We start from the raw sequence: 27,334 nt of genomic DNA, 5'->3' as shown, positions 1-27,334 counted from the left end.
AAAATGAAATGAAAAGAATGCCCTCCAAGGCGGTGATTGGACGGAGGATGAATCAAACTGCTCACTCCAAACAAAACGAAGCTGTAAAGGATATAAAGTGAATAAAGTAAGTGTCAGTGGAATGTTGAGTCCTGATGACGGAGCAGTGAGACTACAGAGTGACCGCTCCTCTCCTCACCATCAACACTACAGGATCAAACCTCCGGAATGAGGAAAGTGTGTCGGGTTTCGGTCAGTCTCCAGCAACCGCACTGTGTGTGTGTGTGTGTGTGTGTGTGTGTGTGTGTGTGTGTGTGTGTGTGTGTGTGTGTGTGTGTGTGTACCTGTGATGTTTGCACAGCCTGGATAGCGTCAAAGGAGAATTTGGGAATCTGAAACACTGCATTTGATTTCTTTTTTTTTCAAAATTAAACATATGTGTGTCATTTCCTTGGTTTTCCCTCCAGGAGATCTCAGGAAGCGAAGCAGCCATTTAGCATTGATACTTAACACACACACACCCACACACACACACACACATGGGCTTTACGTTCTGTAAAAACAAAGATGTCATTTCTCTCCCTCTCTGGTGTTTTCTCTACCTGAGTATAATTACTCCAAACAAACCACGAGTGCTGCTTCAACAAACACACACACACATACACAAAACAGATCCTTTGTGTGCGGCAGCGGAAACGAGGACCCCCCTCACCCCCCAACCGGTGTTACGAGCGTGTTAAAGCTCGTGTGCGGCGTGTCGCTTGTGTGTGGAAGCATTCAGAGACGGAGACACAAACTCAGCCATCACCAACATGAGAGACAAGAGGATCCTTACAGACAAACGTCCTCAGAATGCTGAGAATTTCACTTTTTCCGTGCACACACACACACACAGATTTGGCTGAAACCCCTGCAAAGACTTAGAGGACACTGAAACAATAAAACCCCATTTCTCTCTCTCTCCCTCACACTCACACCCTCCCTCCCTCACACACACACACACACACACACCTGAAGCCTCCTGCCCCTCATATTAAGCCATAACCTGAGGACTCGGCGGGGGCTTAGCACTCTGCCACAATGACAGACAACCCAGATCCCCGTGTCACTCACACACACAATGAGCTGCATTCCAAGCAGTAGAGGAGGAAGAAGAAGAAGAAGAAACGCGGCCTGTTTGTCTTAAGAGCATTCAAACCAGGACAAGTTCAAATGGAGTTGAGGTGGACGAGGACATATGCGTGTCCAGCTGATGCAAGCGGCTCTGGGGCTCTGGGGCTCTGAGCTAATAACAAGCAGGAGGTTAATATGAGGGCAGTGCTGGACTGATCTGACCTCAGCCTACTGATTAGGCCGGCAAGTCACAGTTATTAGGCGGCGTGTCATCTGGAAGCTGGTCTGGCGTTCCCAGGGAGACCGGGAAGGACGCAAGGTCGGGACACTCAGGCAAACTTTTAGTGGCGAGATGGAAGATTAGCGGGAAGGTGTGTTCGTGCGTGTGTGTGTGTGTGTGTGTGTGTGTGTGTGTGTGTGATATGCAAGGCCTTGTATTTTATTATCTTCAATTTCTATTCTGTAAATTGCGTCCACATCATTGAATGGAGTCCAAAAGGTGTTAAGGGTGGAACTTCTCCTGTAAAGTGTGTGTGTGTCTCGCTGTTATGAACTGGGTGAGCCACTGCAAAAGAAAAATTCTTAAATTAAAGGAACTGTAGTTAATGAGCGTATCCTCACACTGAGCCTCCTCATCAGGACCTGGAAATAGAGTTTCCGCTTTTCCCTGCGGTGTCAAATTTAATTCAAGAAGCAAGTTTCAGTGACGAAGCAGCTTTCTGTCAAAGATAAAACAAACCTGGGTGATTACCTGCCAAAGCGTCCAGATCTGCCTTACACAGCCAAGAGCAGCATCGGGCAGGTGGCGAGCGGTCCTTCTTGCTGTGACTTGTCCCCGAGCGCCGTCCCTTTGGGGGGGGAGAGGGGGGGGGGGAGCGGAACACCGGAGACAATCCACCTGAAAACACTGTAATCACGCCTCAAAGGCACACAGCCTGGAAAGACGGACGAGCTCTCAAACCTTTATTTCACTCTGACTGATGACCTCTCTTTTCTTCTCCATTCTATTCTTTTCTTCTTTTTCTCCGGCAGATAAAAGCTCTCCATTTCCCCCGACGTGATAACACCGATAACCTTCATTCTTGAGGGAAGGTCGTTGTCACAACTTTTTGGCCACAGAAGTTAATTAAAATTGTAATAATCTCGTGTTTCACTGAATCTTATTACAGTTTTCTGGAATCACATTATGCACTCTAGAATACCGTGGATGAAATAAAGAAATATAAGATTGTAATATCAGCCTGAAACCATCTTATCATCCGGTATAAGATGAATATGTGGAATGTTTCAGCGTGTTTGGAGCCGGGGCTGGGATTTGTAAATGTATCAGTAAGCTCCCTAAAGCCTCCAGGTGGAGTCAGGCTCCCAATGTAAATGGAGCCCGACTGAAAGGCAGATCAAATTGATTCTTGATCCTCTCAAATATTGGAAAGAGCTATCAAATCCTGTAAATACCTTCATGCCATAGTTCAAAGAAGGCAGAGGTCAAGCCAAGAGGTTAAACACAGATTAAATCTCCAAATTCCGACTGTGAGGGGCGGGAATGAAACAGAATGGAGATATGGTTTTTGTCAAACCTTCTTCCAGGACCAGGAATGTCTGAGGGCGGAGCTGCGTCATGTTGGTGAAATGCTCAAACGTTTGGATCTGATCTGCCAGAAAGGAAATGCCATTAGATTGGACAACAACTCAATAAATGTTATGAATGAAACAGTTTTCATTTGAGCTCCATTCCACCGCTTATCTGGGTCAGCGTGCTCAGTGAAGAAGCTCACGTTCCTCCTCCTTGGTCTCCTTGGTCACCTTCTCCAGCTCCTCCTGCGGGAGCCCAACATGTTCCCAGGCCGGATAGGATACGTAATCCCCCCCAAACTCTTCTGAATCTTCCCTGTGGTCTCCTCCCTGCTGGATGAGCCTGAAACATCCTGATTAGAAGCTCAAACCTCATCAGCCGGCTCTTTTCAATGGTAGGGAGAACTGATCAAAGGGCTTCTGAATGCAATGGCAGACATAAATGGATGGATAGGTGAATATAGAAGCTGTCGTCTGTTCTAGTTGGTGTTTCTGTCCGTCTACTGTCTGTGGATGTCACACACAGCAGCAGGACAAAGGCACATAATGAACATAAGGACAGAACAGACACACAGGGACAACAACAATAACAATACAGTTTAGACTCAAAATCAGAGATGGGTTTCGATCTGAAAACGAAACACAAAGAGACATCATTGATTCATTCATGGAAGAACTCGCATTCACTAGATCAGAGCGCAGAATTACGTTCAGACTGGAAGGTGGCGTAATACTGCCCCCTGCTGGCGAAGTTAGAATACTGCTGTTTAGAACAGAGGAGAGGGACGCTAAGGCAAATATTAAAGATTGTTTTAGCCTGATGGAGTGTGTCAAAGGAGAAATGATGAAGAGGACAAAGTTAAGACTGACTATTGTTCCTCAAATGAGGTCAAGGTCGTTTGGTGCTTCTGCTGGACTCATTGAAGTTTCACTCGGTAACTCAAAGAGGAAAATATTAAAGGCAAAAGACTGAATAATGTATGACATGAGCAGGAAATGAGTCTGGACAGATTCCATTGATTTTTAGAGATGAATGATCTAAAAGCAAATGGACTCTGCATTCAACATGAGCAGGAAGTGACGGGAGATGTGATTGCGTCAATACTTTACATTTATCCACTGTATTATAATATCATCAACCAGCAGTGACTGAGAGAAAATCCTGAAATCGCAGTCTAACTCAAAGCAAATCAGAGTTGAAGTAAAGCCAAACAGTCAGAAACAGATTAGACTGAATCAGTTTATTAAACACTTAATCAGTTTTGACATTAGAACATCAGAATGAGTTTAGCTGCTTTGTCAAAAACAGACTGCGGCGCTGTGAGCTTATATTGTCTAAAACCTTCAGTTTCTGATAGAAAATCTCCCCCCCCCACACACACACACACACACACACACACACCTGTACCTGCTGAAGGTATTGCCCTCGCTCGGGCCATATGAGGTGAAAGAATCCCTTTAAAATGAGCCAACAATCATGACATCAGAAGTATAAAATGACAACATCATCAGTATGAGGAGCGTGAAGGCAGCCAATCAGATCGCTGCTTTCTGGGCCTCCGTTGTGCTTTCTGAACACTGATTGTCGGTAGAACTGAGGCGTGATGACCACATAACCCCCCTCCCCCCCTCCCCCCCACACACAGAGTCAGAGATGAGACATGAAACAAGCACCCGATGTGATCAGCAGGAAAATTAACATGTTAAGGCAAAAAAGCTTGCAGGCTTGTTTTTAGAACAGTCAGTAAGCCGCTTAAAGGAAGAGCAAACAACCCCACAAAGCAACAGGTTGGAAGCGGATCAACCAGTTTCTGGAGTTTATAATCAATCTTACATCTGCATAAGTTACTTTCCCAGAATCTTTCCATCTGCCACCACTAACACGGTTCATCATCTGCTCCCTGCATCACTGCTGGATCATTCATTTAACAGGTAAACAAAAAATGAGAAAAACACTCAGATGGATGATTTCCCAGATAAATGTCAATGATGATCAATAATCACCAATAATCATTAGTCCTGGGTTAAACACTGCAGGTCAATCATCCTAACTTATTTCACTTGTGAATGTATTTGTGCAGTTTGCAGGCAGACACAGTTTTGTTGTTGTTGTTGTTGTTTACTGCTGCTGTTCACTACTAGAGCTGCTGTTTCCAGAGTGTGTGGAGTCGTTCATCCGTTCAACTAGATCTCTACGAACACTCCATTAAGCTGCATGGACACACACCAGCAGCAAACACAGCAACACAACGTTCCGGTCATTAGCCACGTATGTTTCATTCACTTTTCCATGATCTCTCCATGTTACCCAGTCAGCAAACTCATTAAGAAAGGAGAACTGTGACCGAGAAGCGAGCAATACACAAGCACAGATACACAGAATCACAAGCATCACATAGCACATCACGGCTGAACAACACCTATAAGCACACTGAGGGGAAACACTGACTGAGCCGCTATCAGAGGAGGACGCTCACTGAACGGTTTGGCAGTAAAGAATCCCTGAATCAATCAATCAATGTTCAGACATGAGAGCAAAACATTTCTTCTTTTGCTCTTTGTTTCACCCTGAATACGTTTCCATGGTGACACAGCTTATAAACTTACATCAACCTGTTCAATCTGACTCTAATCATGTTTAACTGAACCTCAGAACCTTAAATTGGGTTCATATTCCTATAAATCAGGAGCTTTATTTTCTATTATATTCAAGTGATCTACTTATATTAAGGTCATTAGTTCAGATAACAAGTGGACTACACGTCATATATGCATTGTTGACTGAATCTATACATTTTCAGGAAACAATAACAACACCAAAGTAATGATCTTTTCATTTCTACTCGAGTGTTTGGAATTTTTTCATTGCTTTTATATGCAAAGAAAAATAAGGGGTAAAAACAGGAGATGATTATTCTTCACTATGAAATTCAAGTGAGGTTAATGATTGTACATATATGTTTCATCTAAGTGCTTCTGTCAATCAAAGACAACTTTAAAACAATGATTCATTAGTTCAAGTGCTCATGTGGTTCATAAATGTTATCCTAAAGAATTTTCTTGTTATATTCTACAGATTCTATGGATGCTTGTTACACCCATATCTTTACACTGTTCTTTAGCATTTATCTATACAACACTGGATGAAGGCTCCAGTCTCCACAGGGGTGTGGGTTTGAATCCCACCGCCCAGCACTTTAGCTTTATTAGATCTGTTTTATTTCTGCATTTACAGTTGAGTTCTGTGAGTGAGAGCCTGAGGAGTGAAAGTTTATTCTGTTCTCTTGTTAAACACGTTTCAGTGGTATTAAGTAGTTTGTATTGGCACTGACACTCCCAATACTGACCAAGGCTACCCTGGTGTCAGTGGCAATAGGGTTTCATCTTCCCGGCAAACCTTCACTAAAGCAGGAGTTCACTGATTTACTGAGTTAAGTCTTGTTTGTACACATTTTTACCTGGAAAAGTGTAGAATATCTCTGCATTTATATTATGCACATGATATATTTACACATATTAAGACAACACATTCGTTTTATAAATGTGGACATATGTACTGGTGATGTTGCTGTTGTCTGTACAATTTGTTGTGGTTTGTTTCTCTCACTGTGTCTCTGTGCGGCCTCCCTGTCCTCCCCAGCAGAGGGCAGTGCAGGGCTTGGTTGGTTTGAGTGTGAGTACTGGACAGGAACCAGTGGTGAGTGACATCACTGAAGGCTGTTTAGGTTCAGATGATTTTATTTTAGTCTCTGATCGTGTGTGAACCAAACAGCTGCAGGTTCACAAACAGACTCCAGACCTTCACATTCAACACAGAGAGAGAATATAGAGGATTTAAAAAGCTGTTTAATGTGCAGCCACCCTCTCTTCTGTGTCTGTGCCACTAAAATGCAAAAAATAAAGTGAGCATAACGGTCTAAAACTCTCCTTATTCTCAAAAAACAAAACAATGTCCCAGTCCTGAAACAACACTGGAGCAGAAAGAGAGCGACTCAGGTTTGGAGTCAAGTTCCTCTCTCCAATACTTCTTGTCAATGCCGTTTAAAGGTTGAGTCCATCAAACCTGAACTCGTTCTCTTCTCCTCTCCGAACTGTGTCACCATACAAACACACATACACACACACATGCCTCCTCTCGGTCTGAGGTGTCTGCTCTCCTACAAATTTAGACCTCTTCCATCACTTCCATGACGATGGTCCTGGGCCCGGTGAGGATCAGGTTGCTGACAGTCCGGTAGTCGTGGGAGAGGACGTTCAGACCGTTCACAGACACCACAAACTGACAGACCTGCGAGAGAGAGAGAGAGGGAGAGAGAGGGGCGGTTACAACATGTCAGCCATGTCAGGATTCATCCCGTCACACAACCTTATCCTCATTTAACCACTGTTCCAACTCAGCAGCTCTGATAAAAATAATTCTTGCAACACGACGCTGCTGCTGCTCCTGTGGTTTGGTCGGTGTTTGCCAGCTTTTACACACAGACACACAAACTTAAAAGGAGAGGAAAGGCAAGAAACGTGATTGTGTCAGAGTGTGATGCCTGCCAGATACAAAGCAGCAGTAGTTTCTCATGTAATCCTTTCCTGGCACTTTTTTATTGCTTACAAACTTAGGCGCAGCAAAGATTTAAAGTGCTGAGGACGCCAAAAAACTTTGGAGTTTGAAACACGACCCCCGCCCCATCCTTGGAACATTCCTGTTCATGTTACCTACAGAGATGAGCTGGATGGATTTGCTGTTGTTTTCTGTGTTCTTTAGTTCAAACCAAAGACCAGAGAGGGAGGGCCACAAAAGGAGAGAAGGAAGGAAGGAAGGAGAGAGGGAGAGGAAGAGGAAGGAAAGAAGTCGGGGCCTAAACCTCTGAAAACCTTCTCTTAACTGAACCGGCTCTCCAGGGCACCTCCCCCCTCTTTCACTGCCTCTCCTGCTTCTCCCCTTTCAGGCCGTGTGTGTGTGGGTATATGTGTGTGTGTGTGTGTGTGTGTGGAGGGGGGGTGTTGCTCTTGGCTCGGGTCCAGGTGAACTGAGACGCCTTCAGCACTCAGAGTGTTAACACGATCTTCACACACAGAGAGACAGAGAGGGGAGAAAGGAGCAGATACACACACTACTACACACTAACATTTGACCTCCTTATGTCAGCTACATGTACACACCAGGATGTGGAAAAGACTTTGAGAACCAGTGCTAGGACGGTACAGTGTACGGCTCAGCACGCAGCAAACAAATGCAAACATGCCACAGGCAACACGATGGAAACAGGGCGTGCACGCACACACACACACTCACACACACACACACTCCACCTATAGTCTTATGTAAGTGCATTAGATGAGGCTCTAACTGTGATATATGTGACAGTTGCATAAGTGCTTCGATCCATTATGGTCGAGGAAGAGTGAAGCGGTGTGTGTGTGCGCAATGGACAAAGATACACACACAAACACACACACGCAGAGCATTTGTGTGTGTGAGACAAGCCTCTGTGTCTTAGTATCTGCCCTTTGTGTTCAATAGGTATAAATTCTCCTCTGGCCTCTTGCAAGGGCCCAGTGTCAGAATCTAACACACACCCACACAGACACATCCAAGCACACACACGCACACACACACACACACACCAGGAACTAAGCAAAGACTAAAACTTGTCAAAATAATTTCCACATCAATAGAAACGACAGAATGAAATCTCGGAGCTCCAAACAACTGAAACAAAAATCTATCATCATGATTAGGTTACAGGCTGTCCTCTCCTCCTGCATGTAGGTCACACAACACACACACACACACACACACACACAGGCAGTGACCCACACGTTAATGGCAAACGTGACTGTGAACTCTGACACACACACACTGACATGTTTTATGGGGACCTGGACTGTAACCCGAAGCAGAAGTTAGATTCTGTCAATCGAGGCCGTTTCCTCTTTCAACGCGTTTGCACTTTGAGGTCCCTCAGCTCCTTCTTCCTCTTCGCCTGGCGCTCGTGTAGAAGATGAGTGAGTGTGTACCGGACGCTCCTCTGCTCGTGCCCTTCACACCGTCCCCTCCTCCCCATGCTGTGGTGTAAAGGCTGCAATCTTACACACAGCATTCCCAGGATTCTTTGCTACCACTGTGTGTGTGTGTTTGTGTGTGGTCGTGCCTTCGTGCCTTTATCCTCTTCCCTTCCTCTCCCTTTCATTCACTCTCTTTACACTCTTAGAGCTCCTGGCCTCCTCTGTCCTCATATCGACCGTTACATCGTTTACTTAGAATGTTTGAAATGGAGTAACTCTCAGTACACACTAGTGGACAGCGTACTCATCCACCTTCACACACTCTTTCTCTCTCCTTCTTACCTTCATGCCGGCCGCCGCTGCAGGTCCACCAGGGTCCACAGCCTGGATGTGACACGGTTTGTTCCCGCGCACCACAAAGCCCCAGCCCACCGCGTCGCCCAGGATCTGGGAGAGAAACACACACAGGGAGCGTTAACATGGCAGCAACACAGCTTTGAAATCCCATGCATGCGTGTGTGTGTGTGTGTGTGTGTGTGTGTGTGTGCGTTTGACATACAGTGAATGTCTTCTTTGTAAACGGTCCTCCTGGTGTCTGAAGCTCCTCTGGACTCACTTGTCTCTTCAGAACTGTGAAAGGAAACAAACATTAGTTTTGCTTGCACTTCAGTGTGTGTGTGTGTGTGTGTAGAATTACTTGTGGCAGTCACATGCTAACAAGGCCCAGGAGGCTCCAGGCTTCCTGAGAGCAACAACCCTCTCACCCCCACACACACACCCCTTCAACTTCCCCTAACACAAACCTCATCTGAGCTTCATTTTCATTCAATCTGACGGATTTTCAAACACAGAATTAATGAGAGACGAGAGAGAGAGGGAGAGAGAGAGAGAGAGGGAGAGAGAGAGAGAGAGAGAGAATTGATCCTCTTGATCTCTCCTGTAGACGCTGACACTCCAGAGCTGATCACACTTCTACTTCTTCTACTTTAATGCTTCATTATCCCACAATTCTGCTTGACTCTTAATCTGCATCTCCATCATGTGACACACATGACAGAAAACAACAAAGATTCATGTGAGGCCCAAGGGAAATAGCTCCAAGTGTGTGTGAGTGTATGTGTGTGTCACTGCCTTCCTGTTCCTGTCCATTGTGTGGCGTGTGTGAATATGAGTGTGTGTGTGTGTGTGTGAATGTTGACTGTCAGGACAAAGAGAGTTTTGTCAAGGACTGTGCTTGGATTGGACACATCAAAGGGGAAAACCTCCCACACACTCTTCACACACACAGTTCAGAGCTCACACTTAACTTAAACCAATCCGTCTCCCTCTCTGATTAACGTGATGTCACATGACTTTAATGTTTCACTAAATGTACGAGCAGTTTCAGTGAAGCCTAACCTGACTCAGGAGATGAGTGACGGGAGGTCAGAGGTCATTTCGTGTTGACGTGTGTGTGTGTGTGTTCTTGTAATGTTAAAGGTGGAACTGCAATTATCGTACGAATGGACGTCACACACATCGCCCTCCATCCTGAACTTTCTTAAATATTTAATCTGCTTCAGGGTGACGGAGGGCAAAGGTCAGAGGACCAGCTGAACAGGTTACTGTATGAAAACTGTATGTGTGTTGGGGTGTGTGTCTGTGTGTGTTCTTACCAGACTTGGGGTTGCAGAGGACAGGCGGGCTGCTGCTGAGTGTGGGGCTGCTGCTATAGTAACCACTGCTGCCACAGCTGCTGCTCATGCTGCTGCGCCGCACGCCGACCGCCACCTTGATCTCCTTAGTAGGACTCACTGAGAGGGGGACAGGGAGAGGACAGGGGACACCAAGACAGACAGAGAGGACAGAGACGTTAACTCAGCAGAACTTAAGGAATCCACTTGCGTGTGTGTCTGTGTGTGTGTGTGTACCTGAGAGGAAGCTGTTGTTGCTGCCGTCAGAGTTCTGTTTGCGCAGGCAGAAGGGGCTGTCGTGACTCTCTGGGATGCAGCGTCCACGTTCGTTCAGTAGCTCCATTAGTCGCCGCCGCCGCCGGAAGTTCATGCGGAACTGGAAGAGCAGAGCGCCGTCCACAAAGTGATGCTGGTTGGCGACTGAAGACACAGACAGGAGGGACAGGATGAGCTCATGGTCCAGGGAAAGGCAGGAGAGAAAACATCTGTAGGAGCATTGGTGAGAGCCCATACCTCCACCAAGGCCAAAAAAAGAAAATAAATGGATTTATCCCCTTGTGTTATGAATCCAAGGAAGGTTGATCTCAGGATGGACTTGGTTGTGAGAGCTTGAAGATGTTTCTCCTCTCATCAGAGCCTCTTCAGACTGACTGGGCGAAATGGCAGAGACTCCCAGAATTTAAGCTCTGCATCGTCATCAGGGTCATCATCAGGGTCGTCATCAGGGTCGTCATCAGGGTTGTCGATACTCCTGGTCAGCCGCTGGAGTCGGGGCCTCCCTGTCCAGGTGTGAACCACAGTCATCGGGTTTCACCTTTATGATGTAATGACGCTCGTCAGAGACTGAATGGTGGTCGAGTCTCCTGGGCAGCATTGAATGTGTGTGTGTGTGTGTGTGTGTGTGTGTGTGTGTGTGTGTGTGTGTGTGTGTGTGTGTGTGTGTGTGTGTGTGTGTGAGAAGGCCTCCTCCTGCTCAGAGACGGTCGCTCTATTTTCACGTAGATGGGCTTGCTATCAGTCAAGAAATGAGAGGAGAAACGTCTTCACGCTCCTCCAGTTCCCTGAGAATGAACCTGAGATCCTTCACACACACACACACATATTCATGAGGCGTTTCTGTTCTCATGCTGCTGCTGTAAAACCCGCATTTTTTTTACAGCAGAAATACAACAGCGTTTCTAGAGGATCAATGAAGGAGTTTGTTTTGCCAAATGTTTACAAATAAGAGAATATTATATCATATTTCCCAGAGTGCAGTTTGGTTGATAACTGAGCTCAGCGGAGAGCGAAGGACTCTGAACTGAACCCAGACGCAGCCTGACGTGAACTCCAGCTGAAGAGAACGTCGACCTCGTTTGACCCCTCGGCTATCTGAGCACTACCGATAACACACACACACACACCGCACTGAGTGTTTGAGTTGGAAGGTGAGTCTGGATGAATGGAAGGAGTTGTAACTTCACCTGTGACTTTACAAGGTTAAATGCAGTTTGTGAGCCTGAGATCCTGATTGAGCCGCAGCCTCACACTCACTGCAGCTCAGGCTCACTTAAACGCGTGTGTAACCTTCCAAAGTGCCTCTTAAACTCACTTTACAGGCTGGTTTTTATGGACTGACCTCTCTTTAGAGCTCTGGTGCTGCTTCACACTCGTCTGTTTCCTTCTGTTTCTTTATTCTGCTCATGATTTCACATCGTTGTTCCCGAAACTGCTGTGATTATTTAGATGAATAGTCGACTGATCCAATCCCCATCTTGTAGTTTAAGCTCCCAGTGTCTGATTATGCAAATTCCTCAGTGCATGGACGTTAATCTGCAATCAGGCTGGTTTACGGGCTCTGATCTCGGAACTCTGAGTGATTGACAGAGTGAGTTCACATTGGAGAACGAATATCTCCTCAAAACTCAGAAAACAGCGGATTATCAGATTTTGACTGAACCACAGACACCAGAACAGGCCTGAATCTGATCTCCAAGTCTGAGTGATGAAGTCATTCCCTAGGATTTCCCAAAACGGCGACATCATGCTGTGCTAGAAAGCTTTAATCAACTGTCATAAGGAATAACAGAAGAACTGAACTGTGAAACTACGTCAGATATCTCTCGAATTAACCATCAAACCCTAAAAGCTATTAGATATTTCAGTCATCTTGTTTTGAAGCATATTTATCCTCTCCAACGTTTTACATGGAAAGTCAGATTCTTTCACAATCATTCAACCAAAAGCCCATTTTTTAAAAGGTACAGTGGCTAAATCAGCATACAGAGAAAAATTAAACATGAAGTAAACTCAGAATAAAATGTGGAGCATCAAACCAACCTGTTTCTAAACCATTTACAGTCTAAATATGCACATTAAGATCTTTTAACGCTTTTAGTTTAATTCAATCACAACAAGGATAGTCCAGCTTTCATCAAACATAAATATTTCCCTCAGTCTGACCCTATGAGCTGTTTAAGAACAAAAATGCATATTGATCATTGAATATAAAGTTCAGGTTGAAGGTGAAGAACTGTGTGCGTGTGTAATCAGATGTGTGTGTGTGTGTGTCCTGACTGGATTATAGTAGTGGAACCCATAAATCCTTTAGTTTTAATAACTGAGCTGGGGAAGTTAATCTGTCTTCAGTGGGATTTGAGCGGTTACGTAATGAGACTGTTCTGAGAAGACGAGCGACAGGCGGCGGTGAGCGTTGGGTCTGGGTTTGTTCTGACACGATGCAGATGTTGATCGTTATCGCTGCGGCATCTTTCTTAATCCTAATGTGATGAAATTCTCCTGTCTGGGTGTTTTAGCTGCATAATAACAAAGACACAGAGGAGTTGGGGAGTTTGGTCGCCTCACAAAAACCATCACAGGACGACTTAAAGCGCTTAGACTTAACAAACTCAAACACAAACTCCATCTCTTGCCCACTGAGGTCAAACTGGTGATGATGGAGCTTCAGGCAGGAAACAGGATTGACACTCTAACCTGAGCTCATTGGGTTGATGGGCTTCAGTCAGCCTTCTGCCTCTGACGCAGCGATTCATCACGTTCACTCCCATCACATCTGTGCTTTTACATTACATCACAATCTGCACTCATATACACACTAATAGATACACTGATACACACACACACAGCAAAGTGTCTGCAGCCTGTAGGTGTGTTTCATGAGAGTGACGCCTCCTTTCTGTCCCATTGTTATTCAAACACAATGAGGATCCATCCAGACTCTCCTGCTATTGTGACTTTAAATGTGTGAATGTGTGTCGACCTGAGAGGGGAACGGTCTGTTTGTCCCCCCCCCACCCCTCCCCCTCTCTCTCTCTGTCTCTCTCTGCCTTTCTCTGTCTCTCTCTCTGTCCCCCTCTCTCTCTATGTCACTCTCTCTCTCTCTCTGTCCCTCTCTTTGTCCCTCTCTCTCTGTGTGTCTCTCTCTGTCTCTCTCTGTCCCTCTCTTTATCCCCCCCTCTCTCTCTGTCCCCTCTCTCTCTCTTTCTCTCTCCTATCCTGGGTGTCTTTCCTCGTCCTTCTCCCCCAGTGGATTTGTTCTAAACCTGTATCTTGTTTAAACGTTACATTCCAAATCATGTCGTGTTTACAGTGACCTAGAAACAAACTAAACACACTGATCTATCAAACTGAAACACTTCATGTCCTCCCTTAAACGTTCTACCAGCTGTAAAAAAAATGGAATCCACACACACACACACACACACACTCCACATGTTGACTGTGTTGCTGTGTTTTCCCACAGGGAGGACGACAGCGTGAACTGAGTGTGAGGCCAGCGGGACGCAGACAAAGCTCTGTATGACATTAACCAAGTGAACTGACAACCTGCACTGTGTGTGTGTGTGTGTGTGTGTGTGTGTGTGTGTGTGTGTGTGTGTGAGCAACTGAGTGAGAGAGAGCAGCGCACATGACAAACCATCTTTCCATCTTTTGTAACTTTTACGAATCATTTCCTCTCTTTTGAGGTCGGTTCAGCAGGTCATACTTGCAGCCTGATGCCTGCTGTGGCAGATTGTGTAACACATTGTTCCTCCTTAAAATCTACAGAATATAACACACACCAACGTGCTGCCTCCATATACCAAAGCACAGCTCTGTAGACAACATATTGTAAATTGCTAAAATTCAATGAAATGTGTCCATAAACTGATCAAACACACAGACGTCTCTGCGGCAGAGCCATGAAAACCCTCTGCAGCACACACACACACACGCACACGCGCACACACACACACACAAACACACACACACACACACAAACACACACACGCACACGCACATGCACACACACACACACACACACACACACACGCACACACTAATATAATCAGACAGACTCGTGGCCTAATCAGATTTCAAGTCATGCGGTGACCTGATAGAAACTGATTTAGGACCAACTAACCTAAATGTGACACAAGCAGCACAGCAGCAAAGCTCTCTACATTCCACTGATTGACGTGTCCACACACACACACCCGTGTTATTGATCACATACATTCCCACATGTGTGATATTCCTTGAAAACGTCAGAGTCTGCACACGGTAAAGAGAAGATGGCGTCCTGTTCAGTTTGGGTTGAGGTTTGCACAGTGAGCCGGTTCTTTCAAATCTAAGCTTATCTGTGTGAAACGTCCCCGAAGCAGCAACGTCCTTCTCCTTCCTTATCCTAAGACAAGCAGAACTAATAATGGAACCACAACAAACACTAAAAGCCTTCAGAGATTGCAGATTACGTGTGAGAATTTCGATGTGTGTGTCTACAACCATCTGCTCCAAACCAGACCAGTCACTCTCACTCGCCCCACTCTCTCTCTGGCAGCTGATGTGCTCGTCCGCTTCAGAAGTTCAATGTTTGCTGGGGAGTCATCACAAGCAAACCCTGTTATCAGATCTGATAGCAGAGGCATTTAAACAGAAGCTTAACTCGCCTAACATGAGGGGGGATCAAAGGAGACTTTCAAAACGAGGCTCTCCTTATCTCAGACGCCTCCAGCTGTTGTGTTCAGGCTGACAAATACGCAACAATGTAGAAAACAATCGACTGAATGTAGTGAGATGACATAGGAGCCGAGAGGAGATGCATTCCTGTTTGAACATTTCCCCACAGACGTCAGAACTAAGGTGTGTATAAGATTGCGCCGTGACTTTCTGTAACTCTACACAGCAAAGGTCAACTCAGGTCAGCTTAGGTCAAGGAGATGACACAGATAAACACAACCACCACCAGCGGGAGACGAAATGTGGGTCAGCTCAATTCCTTCACTTTCTGTCCTAATTCCTCTTTTGAAATGAACAGAACGTAACAGAGTAAATATCCTTCAGCTGCCGATGAATTTATCTCAAAGCACCGAACACCAAAGACTGTCAAGGTCACACAGCAAGACTCCTGATTAGAAGTGTCGGGAGACTTTGACTGAACGGGACGTAACTTTGATGAGGACTCATTTCAGAGTGTGTGTGAGCAGCAGGACGGTGGTGTGTTGAGGTGTCTGTAAGTGTTCCTCTGTGGCAGTCGTCTTATTTCTGCCACCTAAGGTCTCATAAATGTCAGCGGTTTGAGCAGAGAGACGCCTGCTGTCCAGAGCCAGACACTTTACAGATCATAAAGGTGTCAGTAACATCGGCCCAAGGCACACTTCACTTCACACAAACTCTAAATAAAGGAGGGAAATACTTGAAATTGTGTGAGAATCTACTATTGTATAACTTTTTTTATCTGCTTAATTATTGAATAATACAGCATGAGCAGTTAAAAAATCACAACCCAAACTTTCCAGCACACTAAGGACAATTTCCGATGGATTGGATTCAAATATTAGGCTCCGCCCCCTCACCGTGCTGAATGATGCCGTGCTCGAGGAGACGCCGTCCAAGCTGCTCCGCCTCCTCCCTGGTGGCCATCTCGCCCTCCTGCAGCAGCCAATCCACGAACTCCGAGGCCACCAGCGTGCGCTCGTAGGCCCCGCCCTCCTCCTCCCTGGTCTGGATGAGGTTGTTCTCCGTGTTCATCAGCCTGCGGGGAAGAGAAAGGGGCACGGATAAGAGGAGGATATAATATGGAGTGTAAAGATGGATCTCTGCGAGGTTTTGTCAGTAAACTGTAATAACATTTAGACCCAAATGTCCAAATATAGAGTGAAGCAGGATACTGTACATGGTGCCAGAAGTAAAACCCTCATTCATTAGAGTCCTGGGCTGCAGCTCAAAGTGAGAGGAGATCATTCATGCGTATCCAATCAATTCATTTTTGTAATTTGGATCCGCTCCGGAACCTGTCAAGCCGTATTTTCCTCCTGGCTGTGACCGTAAATCTGTGCAAATGACTAGAAAACCTGGCTGGTGTGTTTATCCAGACTAACAGCTGCTGAGGCTTCAGGGGCTGAGTGTGCAGAATCATGTCAAGACCCCCTTGAGAGTCCTGCAGGGCCCTGGAGACCAGAACTCACTTTGCTGGTGAAGGGTTTACTTTTAAATGGGAATTTTACAACCAGCAGCTTTGTGTATGTTTCCACTGTATGATATCCATCCATCCACCAACTCACTCACACATACAGTATGGGCCGTTTACAGTTATCAGTCTAAGTAACCTCTGGACTCTGGGAAACCTGAACCCACAGAGGAAACCTGAGGCCTCACAGGGTTAAACGAGGCAAACTCCACGCAGACAGACCATGAATCAAACACGCAACCTTCTGGCTGTGAGGTAAAACCTTCAGCCCAGTTTTCCCACGTGGAATTATGAATGTGCTGGAAATGAAATCTTAAATCAAATCACTCCTTCCACCTCAGGTCTCTTTGTCCCCGTTTGTGTCTGTGAATAGACTTCAGATCAACACATTTCCAGATGTGCTCCACTGACATCACAAGCAGCTCTGACCTGAATACAGAAACTGGAGTACAAATGTGACATCGTTCCTGGTTCCTAAGTGTGTCGTCCTTGAGAATGTACTAGATGACGCACGCACGCACGCACGCACGCACGCACGCACGCACGCACGCACGCACGCACGCACGCACGCACGCACGCACGCACGCACGCACGCAGGCACGCACACACACACACACACACACAGGCAGTATTTAAAAGAAACATTGAGCGCTCTGTTCCACCTGAGCGCGTTGAGACCTGTGCAGGCAGTCGACGGGCCCATCAGAGGTGTCGACACAAATCCTCTTCTGGCCGGTTTGGTGGCTCAGCTTATTGTTGTTATTCGCAAACGCTCTCTTTTATTAAATCTGTCAACTGGCAGCGACTGAGAGCTACACTTAAAACCTGGAAACGGACAGATTTATGACAGCTTGTGGGCCGGTGGGAGCGTTTAATGCCTAGAGATGATGATGTTGCGTTTAGGGTCACTCATTATTTCTATCATCTGTAGCCTGATACATCAAAGAGTCCTGAGCCGCTCTCCTGTGTTACCTGGATGAAGTTCAAATAATTCATTCAAGTGATTAACTATGACTCAGCAATAACCTGAATAGAAAATCCTATATTACTCAATATAAAAGGCTTTTCAGGACATAGACAGGGGCCTTTGTTGCACACCCAGGTTTGCTCAAAGGCTTTGGCTGCGTTAAGTATACACTACAGGGCTTTGGACGTCAAGCTGGATAGATTGGGGAGCTTTTGTGCGACTAAAGAAACACTCACAAAAAAACATTTCTCAAAGGATCCTGACATAATATCCCATGAGTCCACAATGGACATAATCCAATTTAATCCATTCAAACACGTTAAGTCAACAAAACATGTTATCTGAGCTGGGAGAACTCAAAGTCCTGTTCTCCAGTGAGCAGCGCAGTGTTAGAGGCTGGAAGGTACTTTGAATTGTATAATCTCCACACGAGTACATGCATAATACAGTATGTCACCACGTGCATCCGGACAGATTGTGATGCGTTCATGTGCCGTGACCTGGATAAGCAGCGGAGCGTGATGAGGCTCAACCGGCGTGGAACCTTCGTCCACTGAGACGCGGTGACAGGATGACCGGGCGTCTACCAGATGTGTGAGCGCTTGGACAGGTCTGGTTGTGGCTGAGGGAGGCATGACGATGATGCCAGGGCCATATTACCATTATTAAGGACAAAAACTTGACTTTGAAAGAACTTTAAGGGACATGTCGGCAGTTTAAGAGTTCAGGTAACCAAGCAGCAGAAGGAACCAAGTTCAATTCTAAACTGCCACATTGTGAGACTCCACTCGGGCAATAAATAACACAATTTAATAATGATAGAGCATAAACATGGGAGTGACAGTAAACACTGAACGCACCTTTCAATCATCACATTAGAGTTTTCTCAATGAGGGATAAAGTCATTAGAGCAAATTAGTGGCGTTTCTCTATTTCTACATCACAACTTAAAGACATTGATTGAGTCTTGTGAAACTTTTGTCTGTCTTGTTGAAATGTTGCGACCCAACAGCAAATTCCACACAAATTTGCAGTTAATGGGCTGAAATCCTCTGAGGGTCCTGCTGCCATTAACCTGTCAGAGGCTCAGACTGGGGGAGGAGGGACATTTACAGGTTTTTCCAGCCCGTTAAAACTTCCACAAGACACTAGAAATTCTAGTTATGGGACATTATGGGACATTATGGGACACTTGTTATCTATACGTAGGGAGAATGAGGCTCACACACTGCCACAGCTGCAGTAGATGTTTACTGGCGGTCACCCATGTGAAGCCTAGAACCACTTCTACCTTCTAATTATCGATCAGGGACGGAGGAGAACTCCCCTCTGAGTCCACACATGAACACACACACTCCATAAATGGCGAACAATGCTTTGAAACAGAGGTATAGTCAGGAAGACACCGGTCAGACATAAAAGGCTCTGCGACTCCTTCCCCTTTGACCCTCCCCTTTGACGCATCTTCCTGTGGTTTGTTTACGTAGAGTGTGTTGACACTGACCGAGAGCCTGCAGCATCAGAAATGGAGTGTTAGCAGCAGTGCGTGTGTGTGTATATGCTGCAGGAGGAGCTTGTTTATGTGTTTTGTCTCCATTAACATCAAAGGTCTGCCAAGGTCCACACCTACAGGATCCTAAGGCCACAGTGTGCTCGACATATAGGCTCAAGACGCGGCTGGTGATATTTGGACCAATCACAGCCAGGGGGCGGGGTAAGAGGAAGACGCAGCGTGCAGCATTCAAGGACGCATTTACTGTTCCTCCTTATACTCACACAACCTTATTTACATACGAGCATACCGGTTCATTTGATCTTCTGAATCATAATTCACACATTCAGGTCATTAAGTCACAACCTTTCGTTTGACACACATGACACACTTCAAGTTGGAACACAAAACAGCGCCAGAGTGGATTCACATTTGGTTCTGATGACACGTTGGCATTTGCATATCAAATTATAGCTGATTTACACTCTGGCACAGCTGATGGATGCTGTGACTGTGGATGCATTCATTCTGCTGTAGCTTTAACCTTTTTGGTTATTGGATCTCTGCACAGTGCAGCGTCATCTGAAGGAAAATCACATCAATCTTATTAATTGTGTTAATATTTTGCTGAATTTTAGGACAAGAGATCCAGATGCAGGACTGCAGAGCGTTTATTTAGGTTAAAGGCTTCAAGTTCCGTGCTTAACATGTAATTGTACAGCAAATGTAGGTTGTAGGCGAGCAAACACAGCTTGAGGTGTGTGTGTGCGTATGTGTGTGCGTGTGTGTGTGTGTGTGTGTGTGTGTGTGTGTGTGTGTGTGTGTGTGTGTGTGTGTGTGCGCGCCCTGGGCTGCTCCATGGTGATTACATAAACACATAGCTCTGGGAACTGAGACGACAGATGTCTCCCGTTGGACTTTTTCTTCCTCTTATGCAATTGCTGCACTTCTGTGTGTTTGTGTGTGTGTATACAGTTTGCTCATGTGACAAAAAGGAGGCAGTATGATGTGTGAGATAGGGAAAGTGTGTATGCTGAGTATTTGCACGTGTGTGAATTTAAAGGAAACCTACAGATGCACCAGCGCAGCAAGCTGAGCGAGAGAGAGAGAGGGGGGGGGGGCACAGACCCAACGTTTGGTGTTTCCATGGAAACAATGAGGTTCATCTCTGTTGGAAAAACAGCCTCATGGGTCAAAAGCTGATGACAAACAAAAACATTCTCATTATCTGCGTCCTCTGAATGCAGCAGACAGACAGGATGAGTCACAGCTCGTCTTCCAGTATCACAGTCCACTAAACTGTTTCCCTGCATGTCCCTGTTAGATCAGATCAATAAAGTGTAATCCAGCCTGATCAGACCTGAGCTGACACCATCAATTAATTTCAGGATCCAAAAGGGCGTCAAAATCCAAACAACTCTGTTGTCAAGCAGTCATTCTCAAAAAGAACAGATGAAATGGCACAAATGAAAACATGACCTCAATTGACATTTCTCCCTAATCCTCCTCTTCCTCCTACTGGGAACAATCTGTGTGTGTGTGTGTGTGTGTGTGTGTGTGTGTGTGTGTGTGTGTGTGTGTGTGTGTGTGTGTGTGTGTGTGTGTGTGTGTGTGTGTGTGTGTGTGTGTTCCCCTACTTCTCATAGATCCTCTGTCCCCTCATGAAGACCTTGGCTTCGCTGTCCAGTGGGAACGTGCCGTCGTCTTTGCGGAAACGGTAGAACAACTTCATGTCTTTGAACTCCTGATGCTCGTCGCACACTGAAGACACAAACACAAGGTTCAAACTACGCAACAGAACTATATAAACACACACATTGTATATTCTACAATCACATCCAATGTTACTAAGCCTTATGAAATGGATCACACACTTACCGTGATGAATGATGCTCTGGTCTAGAAGCTTCTGCATGATCTTGATGGCCGTGTCTCGGTCCGAAGCCTCCTTGTGCTCCATCAGCCAATCGATTAGCTCTTTGGCCACGAAGCAGTTGGGGTACGTCCGCAGGTGGTGGCGCCGGTCTTTGATCACCTTCCCCTCGTGGAGGCGGAGCCTGGGAGGGGAGGAGCAGCAGCAGTCTTCATCAATAAATAAATTTTCATGTTTCGTTTTGTCTTTAATGGACGAGGGAGAGACGGGGGGGGGGGGGGGGGGGTATTGGCAATAACTGATCATTAAAGTCTTATTTTAAGATGCAATCAAAGCCTTCTGAGAATTTTCCTTCCCTAAAAACACGATGAAGATTAAGATGAGGAATATCTCATCTCAAGGTTTGAAAATAATGAGACCATACTGCATGCCAATATGCAAACATCTTGTTCCTCCACAGATGGAAGGACTGTGGTGGGACTCATTTCAAACAACAATGAAACCCACTACCGTGAGGAAATAGACAAGCTGGCAGACTGGTGCATGGACAACAACCTCACACTCAACATTAAAAAGACAAAAGAACTCATCATTGACTTCAGGAGACACCATGAGGACCACAGTCTTCTTGTCATCAAGGGAGAAGAGGTGGAGAGGGTCCGCTGCTTCAAGTTCCTGGGGACTTACATTAGTGAAGACCTTAATTGGACTTTGAACACCTAGGCCCTTGTCAAAAAGGCGCAGCAGCGTCTCTATTTTGTCCGCACACTGAAGAAGAACCACCTGTCTGCAGAGCTGCTCAGGGCCTTCTACCAATGCTGTATAGAAAGCGTCCTAACATACTGTCTGACAGCTTGGTATGCAAACTGCACCGAGGCAGATCGCCAAAAACTCAAAAGGACTGTTAAAACAGCAGGAAAAATAATTGGACTCCCCTGCCCTCTCTGGAGGACATTTTTAAGACTTGTTGTCTCCGCAGGAGCAACACCATCCTGAAAGATGCATCCCACCCTTGTAACTCCCTGTTCTGTCTGTTACCCTCTGGAAGGCGATACAGATCACTGAACACGCACACCACCAGACTGAAGAACAGCTTCTTTGAAACGGCCATAAGTAAGCTAAACAAAATCAAACATTAGACAAATTAGTACCCCAAAAGTCAATTGCAATATTGGGACAAATTGGGTCACATTGGGACATATTGGGCATCTTCAGCTATGATGTCATGTGATGTCATATGGGGCAAGGGACATGTGATGTCATTTAGGGTGTGATGTTGTGATGTCATGATGTCATGTGGGATGTCATGATGTCATGTGGGATGTCATGATGTCATGTGGGATGTCAGGGAAGGGCAGGGAAGGGCTGCCCGCACCGAGGGCAGGGAAGGGCAGGGAAGGGCTGCCCGCACCGAGGGCTGCCCGCACCGAGACCTGGCCATCACCATAGATGACTCCGTGGTGACGTCTACTCGGACCGCGAGGAATCTGGGTGTGACCCTGGACGACCAACTGTCGTTGTCGGCAAACATCGCTTCGGTGGCGCGTTCCTGCAGATTCCTCCTCTTCAACATCCGGAGGATTCGTCCCTTCCTCACCGACAAGGCAGCGCAGGTGCTGATCCAGGCTCTTGTCATCTCCCGCCTGGACTACTGCAACTCCCTCCTTGCTGGCGCCCCGGCTTCCGCCATCAGACCTCTGGAGCTCGTCCAGAAAGCTGCTGCTCGTCTGGTGTTCAACCTTCCCAAGTTCTCCCACACAACTTGCCTTCTCCGTTCTCTACACTGGCTCCCCGTAGCTGCTCGCATCCAGTTTAAGACTCTGGTGCTAGCCTACAGGGCAGTGAAAGGAACAGCTCCTTCATACCTCCAGGCTATGGTCAAGCCCTACACCCCCGGCCGACCACTTCGCTCTGCTGCCTCCAGGCGACTGGCTGCCCCGGCGCTCAGCGGCCCCTGCTTGCGATCGATGCGGTCACGGCTTTTCTCTGTTCTGGCACCTCAGTGGTGGAATGATCTCCCGACTGATGTCAGGACAGCAGAGTCGCTGCCCATCTTTCGCCGCAGGCTGAAGACCCATCTCTTCAAGAAACACTACCCGGATCCTCCCTCTTAGGACATCACCTACTCTGTCCTAGCTCTTCTGATGCTCTTGTTTTCTAATCTTTCATTTCTAATCTGTCCTTTTTTTTTCTCATTCATCATAGTACCTAACTTATTGCACTTCTACTCTAGATCTAGTTATGCTCTTAGCTGTTGGTTTAGGAAGGAAATGCGCTTACGATTTCTTGTGACCTGAAGTTCTTTTATCTACCTTTGTTGAACACACTTATTGTAAGTAGCTTTGGATAAAAGCGTCTGCTAAATGATCGTAATGTAATGTAATGTCATGATGTCATGTGGGATCATGTGATGTCATATGTCATTTGTGATGTCATGTGATGTCGTGATGTCATATAGGATGTCAAGACATGTCATATGAGACATCTTGAGCTGTGGGACTACTTATGTTTTAATGTATGAATGGAACTGTGTGTTGTTTATTTATTGTTATTTATTATTTATTTATAGTTGTTTATTTATAGTTTATTGCTGTTATTGATCACTGTTCAAAGATTCAGGCACAGCACAAATACATTTCGTTGTATTATCATATACAATGACAATAAAAGCTATTCTATTCTATTCTATTCTAGATGTCTAACATGCAGGTCTCAGTTCAACGTGATGACCCCTCCATGACCCCTCCATGACCCCTCCCGTACTGTGAAACAGCTCTGCTCTGCTTTGTTTCCTGTCACTCCGGAGCTTCACTGCATGCTGAGTATGGGTGCAGCTGGCTAGCATCAGTGCGGATTAACACTGACAGCCAAAACCAAGCATGCCCAGTGAGACCCACACACGCCTCTGCCAAGACCCAAGATGGGCCCAAAGCCTCAGCTGAGCAACAACGACTTCACTCCCAACATACAGGCACCATCGTTTTACTGCGTTCTGCTTGGATGGATCCATTTCCTTTCACTCATGTACAACTCTCCAGGATTTTCCACCTGCCACCTGTACTAAAGTGAGAGAGTAAGACTGTTCAGGACCTACAATGGGTTCAACACGGTCACCAACAGATTGGAGAGTTTCTGAAGGAGCATGGGGCGTGTTCATGTAACGCTGGAGAGTCCTGACACTCATCAAGCCTCATTCTGCACGACACCCGCACAGTCATGGTAATAAAGAAAAAGCTCCTTGTACAGCAGCCAAACAAACAAAGTGTGTATTGAGGGGAATGATTGGGTCACAAGGCTTCACTCCAGCAGCTGCATGTGCGTGAGTCTGTCTGCTTCAGCCTGTCAGATTTACTGCTTCACTGAGCGATAACACATTATTATCAGCAACAGGAACTGTGTCACTCAGATCCCATGAGCTTGACTCGTGATTAAACAAAGGTGTCGGTCAGATGGTCAGATACACAGATACACTCCCTGCTGGCTCAACACATCTTAGGGTTGGTTTTATATTCAGTGATAAGGAAAAGCATGGAGAAAGTACGCCATTAGAACTAAAAGCCCTATATATAGGCGTGTAAAGTGCCATGTAAAGCTCTACATGTGAGGTGAAAGTCTCAGGTATTGAATGAGAAGTTTCCGCTCCTTCCTTATGCATCAATAATGAAAATCCCCTGAGATTGAAGATACATTTTCCATCTGACAGTGTGAGTGACCTCGTACTTCCACATGAAACAAGAAACATACGGGAATGAAATCATCTCCAAACCTGTACACACGCAAAGCATTACATCATCCTATGGTCATGGGCTTTACATGCAATAGGTTGTATATGCTCCTCTAAGGGTTTTCAGACCGTGTTATCATAAGTATCATCTGAAAAAGCATAAGGGATCAATGTTAATCTGAGCTAAGTTCAATTAGTAAGGGAGAGAGGGAGAGAGAGAGAGAGAGAGTGAGAGTGAAAGGGATAGAGAGAGTGAGAGCAAGAGAGAAAGAGTGATAGATAGAGAGAGAGGGAGAGAGAGAGGGAGAGAGAGAGAGAGAGAGAGAGAGAGAGAGAAAAGGAGAGATAGAGGGATAGAGAGAGAGGGAAAGAGTGAGATAGAGAAAGAGAGATAGAGGGAGAGAGAGAGTGAGAGAAAGAGAGAGAGAAGGAGTGATAATGAGAGAGAGAGAGAATTCTATGTCAAAATGCTCTGGCCCTTTTATCCACAACAACAGTGTCTCTGAGACAAAGCATTCTGGGTAACACCCCAACCAACTCTTCGTTCACTGACACCAGCCACACTGCCAGCTGGCAACACTGTTATACAGCTGTGCCAGGGACACACACACACACACACACACACACACACACACACACACACACACACACACACACACACACATGGAAGGTACTGGACATACAATGGAAAGGTGAAACACAAACATGTGATCCTGTGACAGAGTGCTGAGTAAGTGTATAGAGCTGGAGGTACTAACATGTAGTATTCCTCCCTTAAACACATAGCAGGAGTGTGCCTGATACCCTTACTGTAGCATTTTAATAACACACTTCCTCATTACTCAACTTATCAGACGCAGCTATGAAATACATCTCAGCTGTGTTTTCCTCATAGGACAGTGGGGGGCTGAAATTCCAGACATTGGTGCCATACTTTGCCTACTCAGTCTCTATTCATCTACACATGAGGGTTATGGGCTCCATCCCTTTGGGGGGTAGAGCATATAAACAAGGTGAGTGTGTGTTAATGAGGTCAGGGAGTCCTGCCATGGTGAGCTGCTCCTCCAGCATTCCAGCTCAAAGGACACTGCTGCACCGGAGACACAAAGGTGGGGAAATGCAACATCTCCTGCCTGTGGAGGCTTCAATGCACCGTTGCTGGTTCCAGTGTGTGTGTGAGAGAGCTGCAGTGTGAGCAGGGGTGTGTGTGGGGGGCAGAGGGTGAACATGGGCAGGGCTTCAGCATGTATGGGCTCCTTTGTTTGGCTGAACATGCTGCAGGGAGGCGCTGACACTGACACACACACTGCTGCAAGTTTGCACTGGAGCCTTCATTAGCCTGCACACGGGAACTCATTCAAACACACATTTGGGTTAAATTTAGTGAGTCATGTGGGGATGTGTGTAGTTTGAAGATAAGGAGGCACGAGTTCGGGGGGCGGGGGGTGGGCGGTGCGGAAAGGCTGACCCACCTCAGCTGTTCTCCGGTGACCAGCACCTCGGCCAGGCGCTCCAGCTCTGCAGCCTTCTTCTGCATGGTGTTCCCGATCCCGTCCATCTCTCTCCTGTTAAAACACACACACACACACACACACACACACACACACACACACACACACACACACACACACACACACACATGAAGCCATCATGCTGCACTGGGAATGCATTTTAATTTGAAAGTGCACCAGTAATTCTGCATTGTGGATAAACAAAGATGGGATGGGATGAAACCAAACCGTCCCCGTTACAAAGATCAAACACCCTGCGGTCTTTCTTACCTTTCCAGCACCATTGAAACGGCTGAATGAGGCTTTCACTCCTAATATTCCTTTAGACTTCTGACATTGTTTTCCATTCCGGGGCGTAAATGACAAACAATGCGCCTCAGTGTGTCTCCTCCATCAGCAGCAGCTCACGTTAAATCCACGAAAACGTCAAAATCCGTCACCTCCTCTCACACACACACTCACACACACGCGCGCGCGTGGACGGCAGGTGTGCGAATCCCTCCGTGCTTGTTTGTGCGGCGGGGCGGTGTTAGGGGGCTCTCGGCGGGCAGGGCGGGTTTGTTTGTCAGTGCCGCTCCACACGAGACAAGCGCACGTTTTCCTCCACAGCGCCAGCCAGTGCCCATCCACTAAGCCCCCGCATTGGGCGGACTCTGTCGCCGTCACTGGGGGCGTTGATCGCAGGGGCGGTGTCGTAGAGCTCTGTGGGTGCGCTTCATTATATATTGCTGGGGCACCGGGACGTTTCACAAGGGCGGACGTGGAAACATAAATAAGGGTGTAAACGTTATATGTGACGTTAATTTGCTTTTTGGACACTTTATAAAGACTTTGCCATTTATTTTAAAGATATAAGATAGATTTGCTATAAGGCCTGGGCTTTGTCTAATGCTATTACCACACTACTAATTATCAGGAGAACCCATGAGGACCACAGTCCTCTTGTCATCAAGGGAGAGGAGGTGGAGAGGGTCCGCTG

General features: G+C 46.3%; 1 protein-coding gene across 1 annotated transcript; it reads right to left on the bottom strand.

Moving 5' to 3' along the window:
• Positions 1–3,890: 3,890 nt before the first annotated feature.
• deptor (DEP domain containing MTOR-interacting protein) lies at positions 3,891–26,980 on the bottom strand. The gene is made up of 10 exons (XM_076160716.1): positions 26,626–26,980; positions 26,317–26,409; positions 21,126–21,304; positions 20,885–21,008; positions 16,175–16,353; positions 10,578–10,760; positions 10,323–10,460; positions 9,227–9,297; positions 9,010–9,114; positions 3,891–6,952 (listed from the first exon to the last, which is right to left on the bottom strand). Exons 1-10 carry the CDS (start codon positions 26,637–26,639, stop codon positions 6,830–6,832), a joined length of 1,209 nt encoding a protein of 402 aa, XP_076016831.1. The 5' UTR covers positions 26,640–26,980; the 3' UTR covers positions 3,891–6,829.
• Positions 26,981–27,334: the final 354 nt, after the last annotated feature.

The sequence above is a fragment of the Genypterus blacodes genome, unplaced genomic scaffold (genome assembly GCF_046128005.1).
Source record: "Genypterus blacodes isolate CSIRO-AG114 ecotype Tasmania unplaced genomic scaffold, CSIRO-AGI_Gbla_v1 ptg000107l_1, whole genome shotgun sequence".
Lineage (NCBI taxonomy): Eukaryota > Metazoa > Chordata > Actinopteri > Ophidiiformes > Ophidiidae > Genypterus > Genypterus blacodes.
The sequence above is the reverse complement of the archived record's forward strand: the minus strand, read 5'-3'. Positions and strand labels throughout refer to the sequence as shown.

What these genes read in the sequence shown, in the direction of transcription:
- deptor (XM_076160716.1), bottom strand. An exon ending in GGACAGAGGATCTATGAGAA is followed by an intron (nt 16,354 to 20,884) that starts GTAGGGGAACAC and finishes TCTTCCCCGCAG; the next exon opens with GCTGATGAACACGGAGAACA. An exon ending in CAACAACAGCTTCCTCTCAG is followed by an intron (nt 10,461 to 10,577) that starts GTACACACACAC and finishes TCCCCCTCTCAG; the next exon opens with TGAGTCCTACTAAGGAGATC.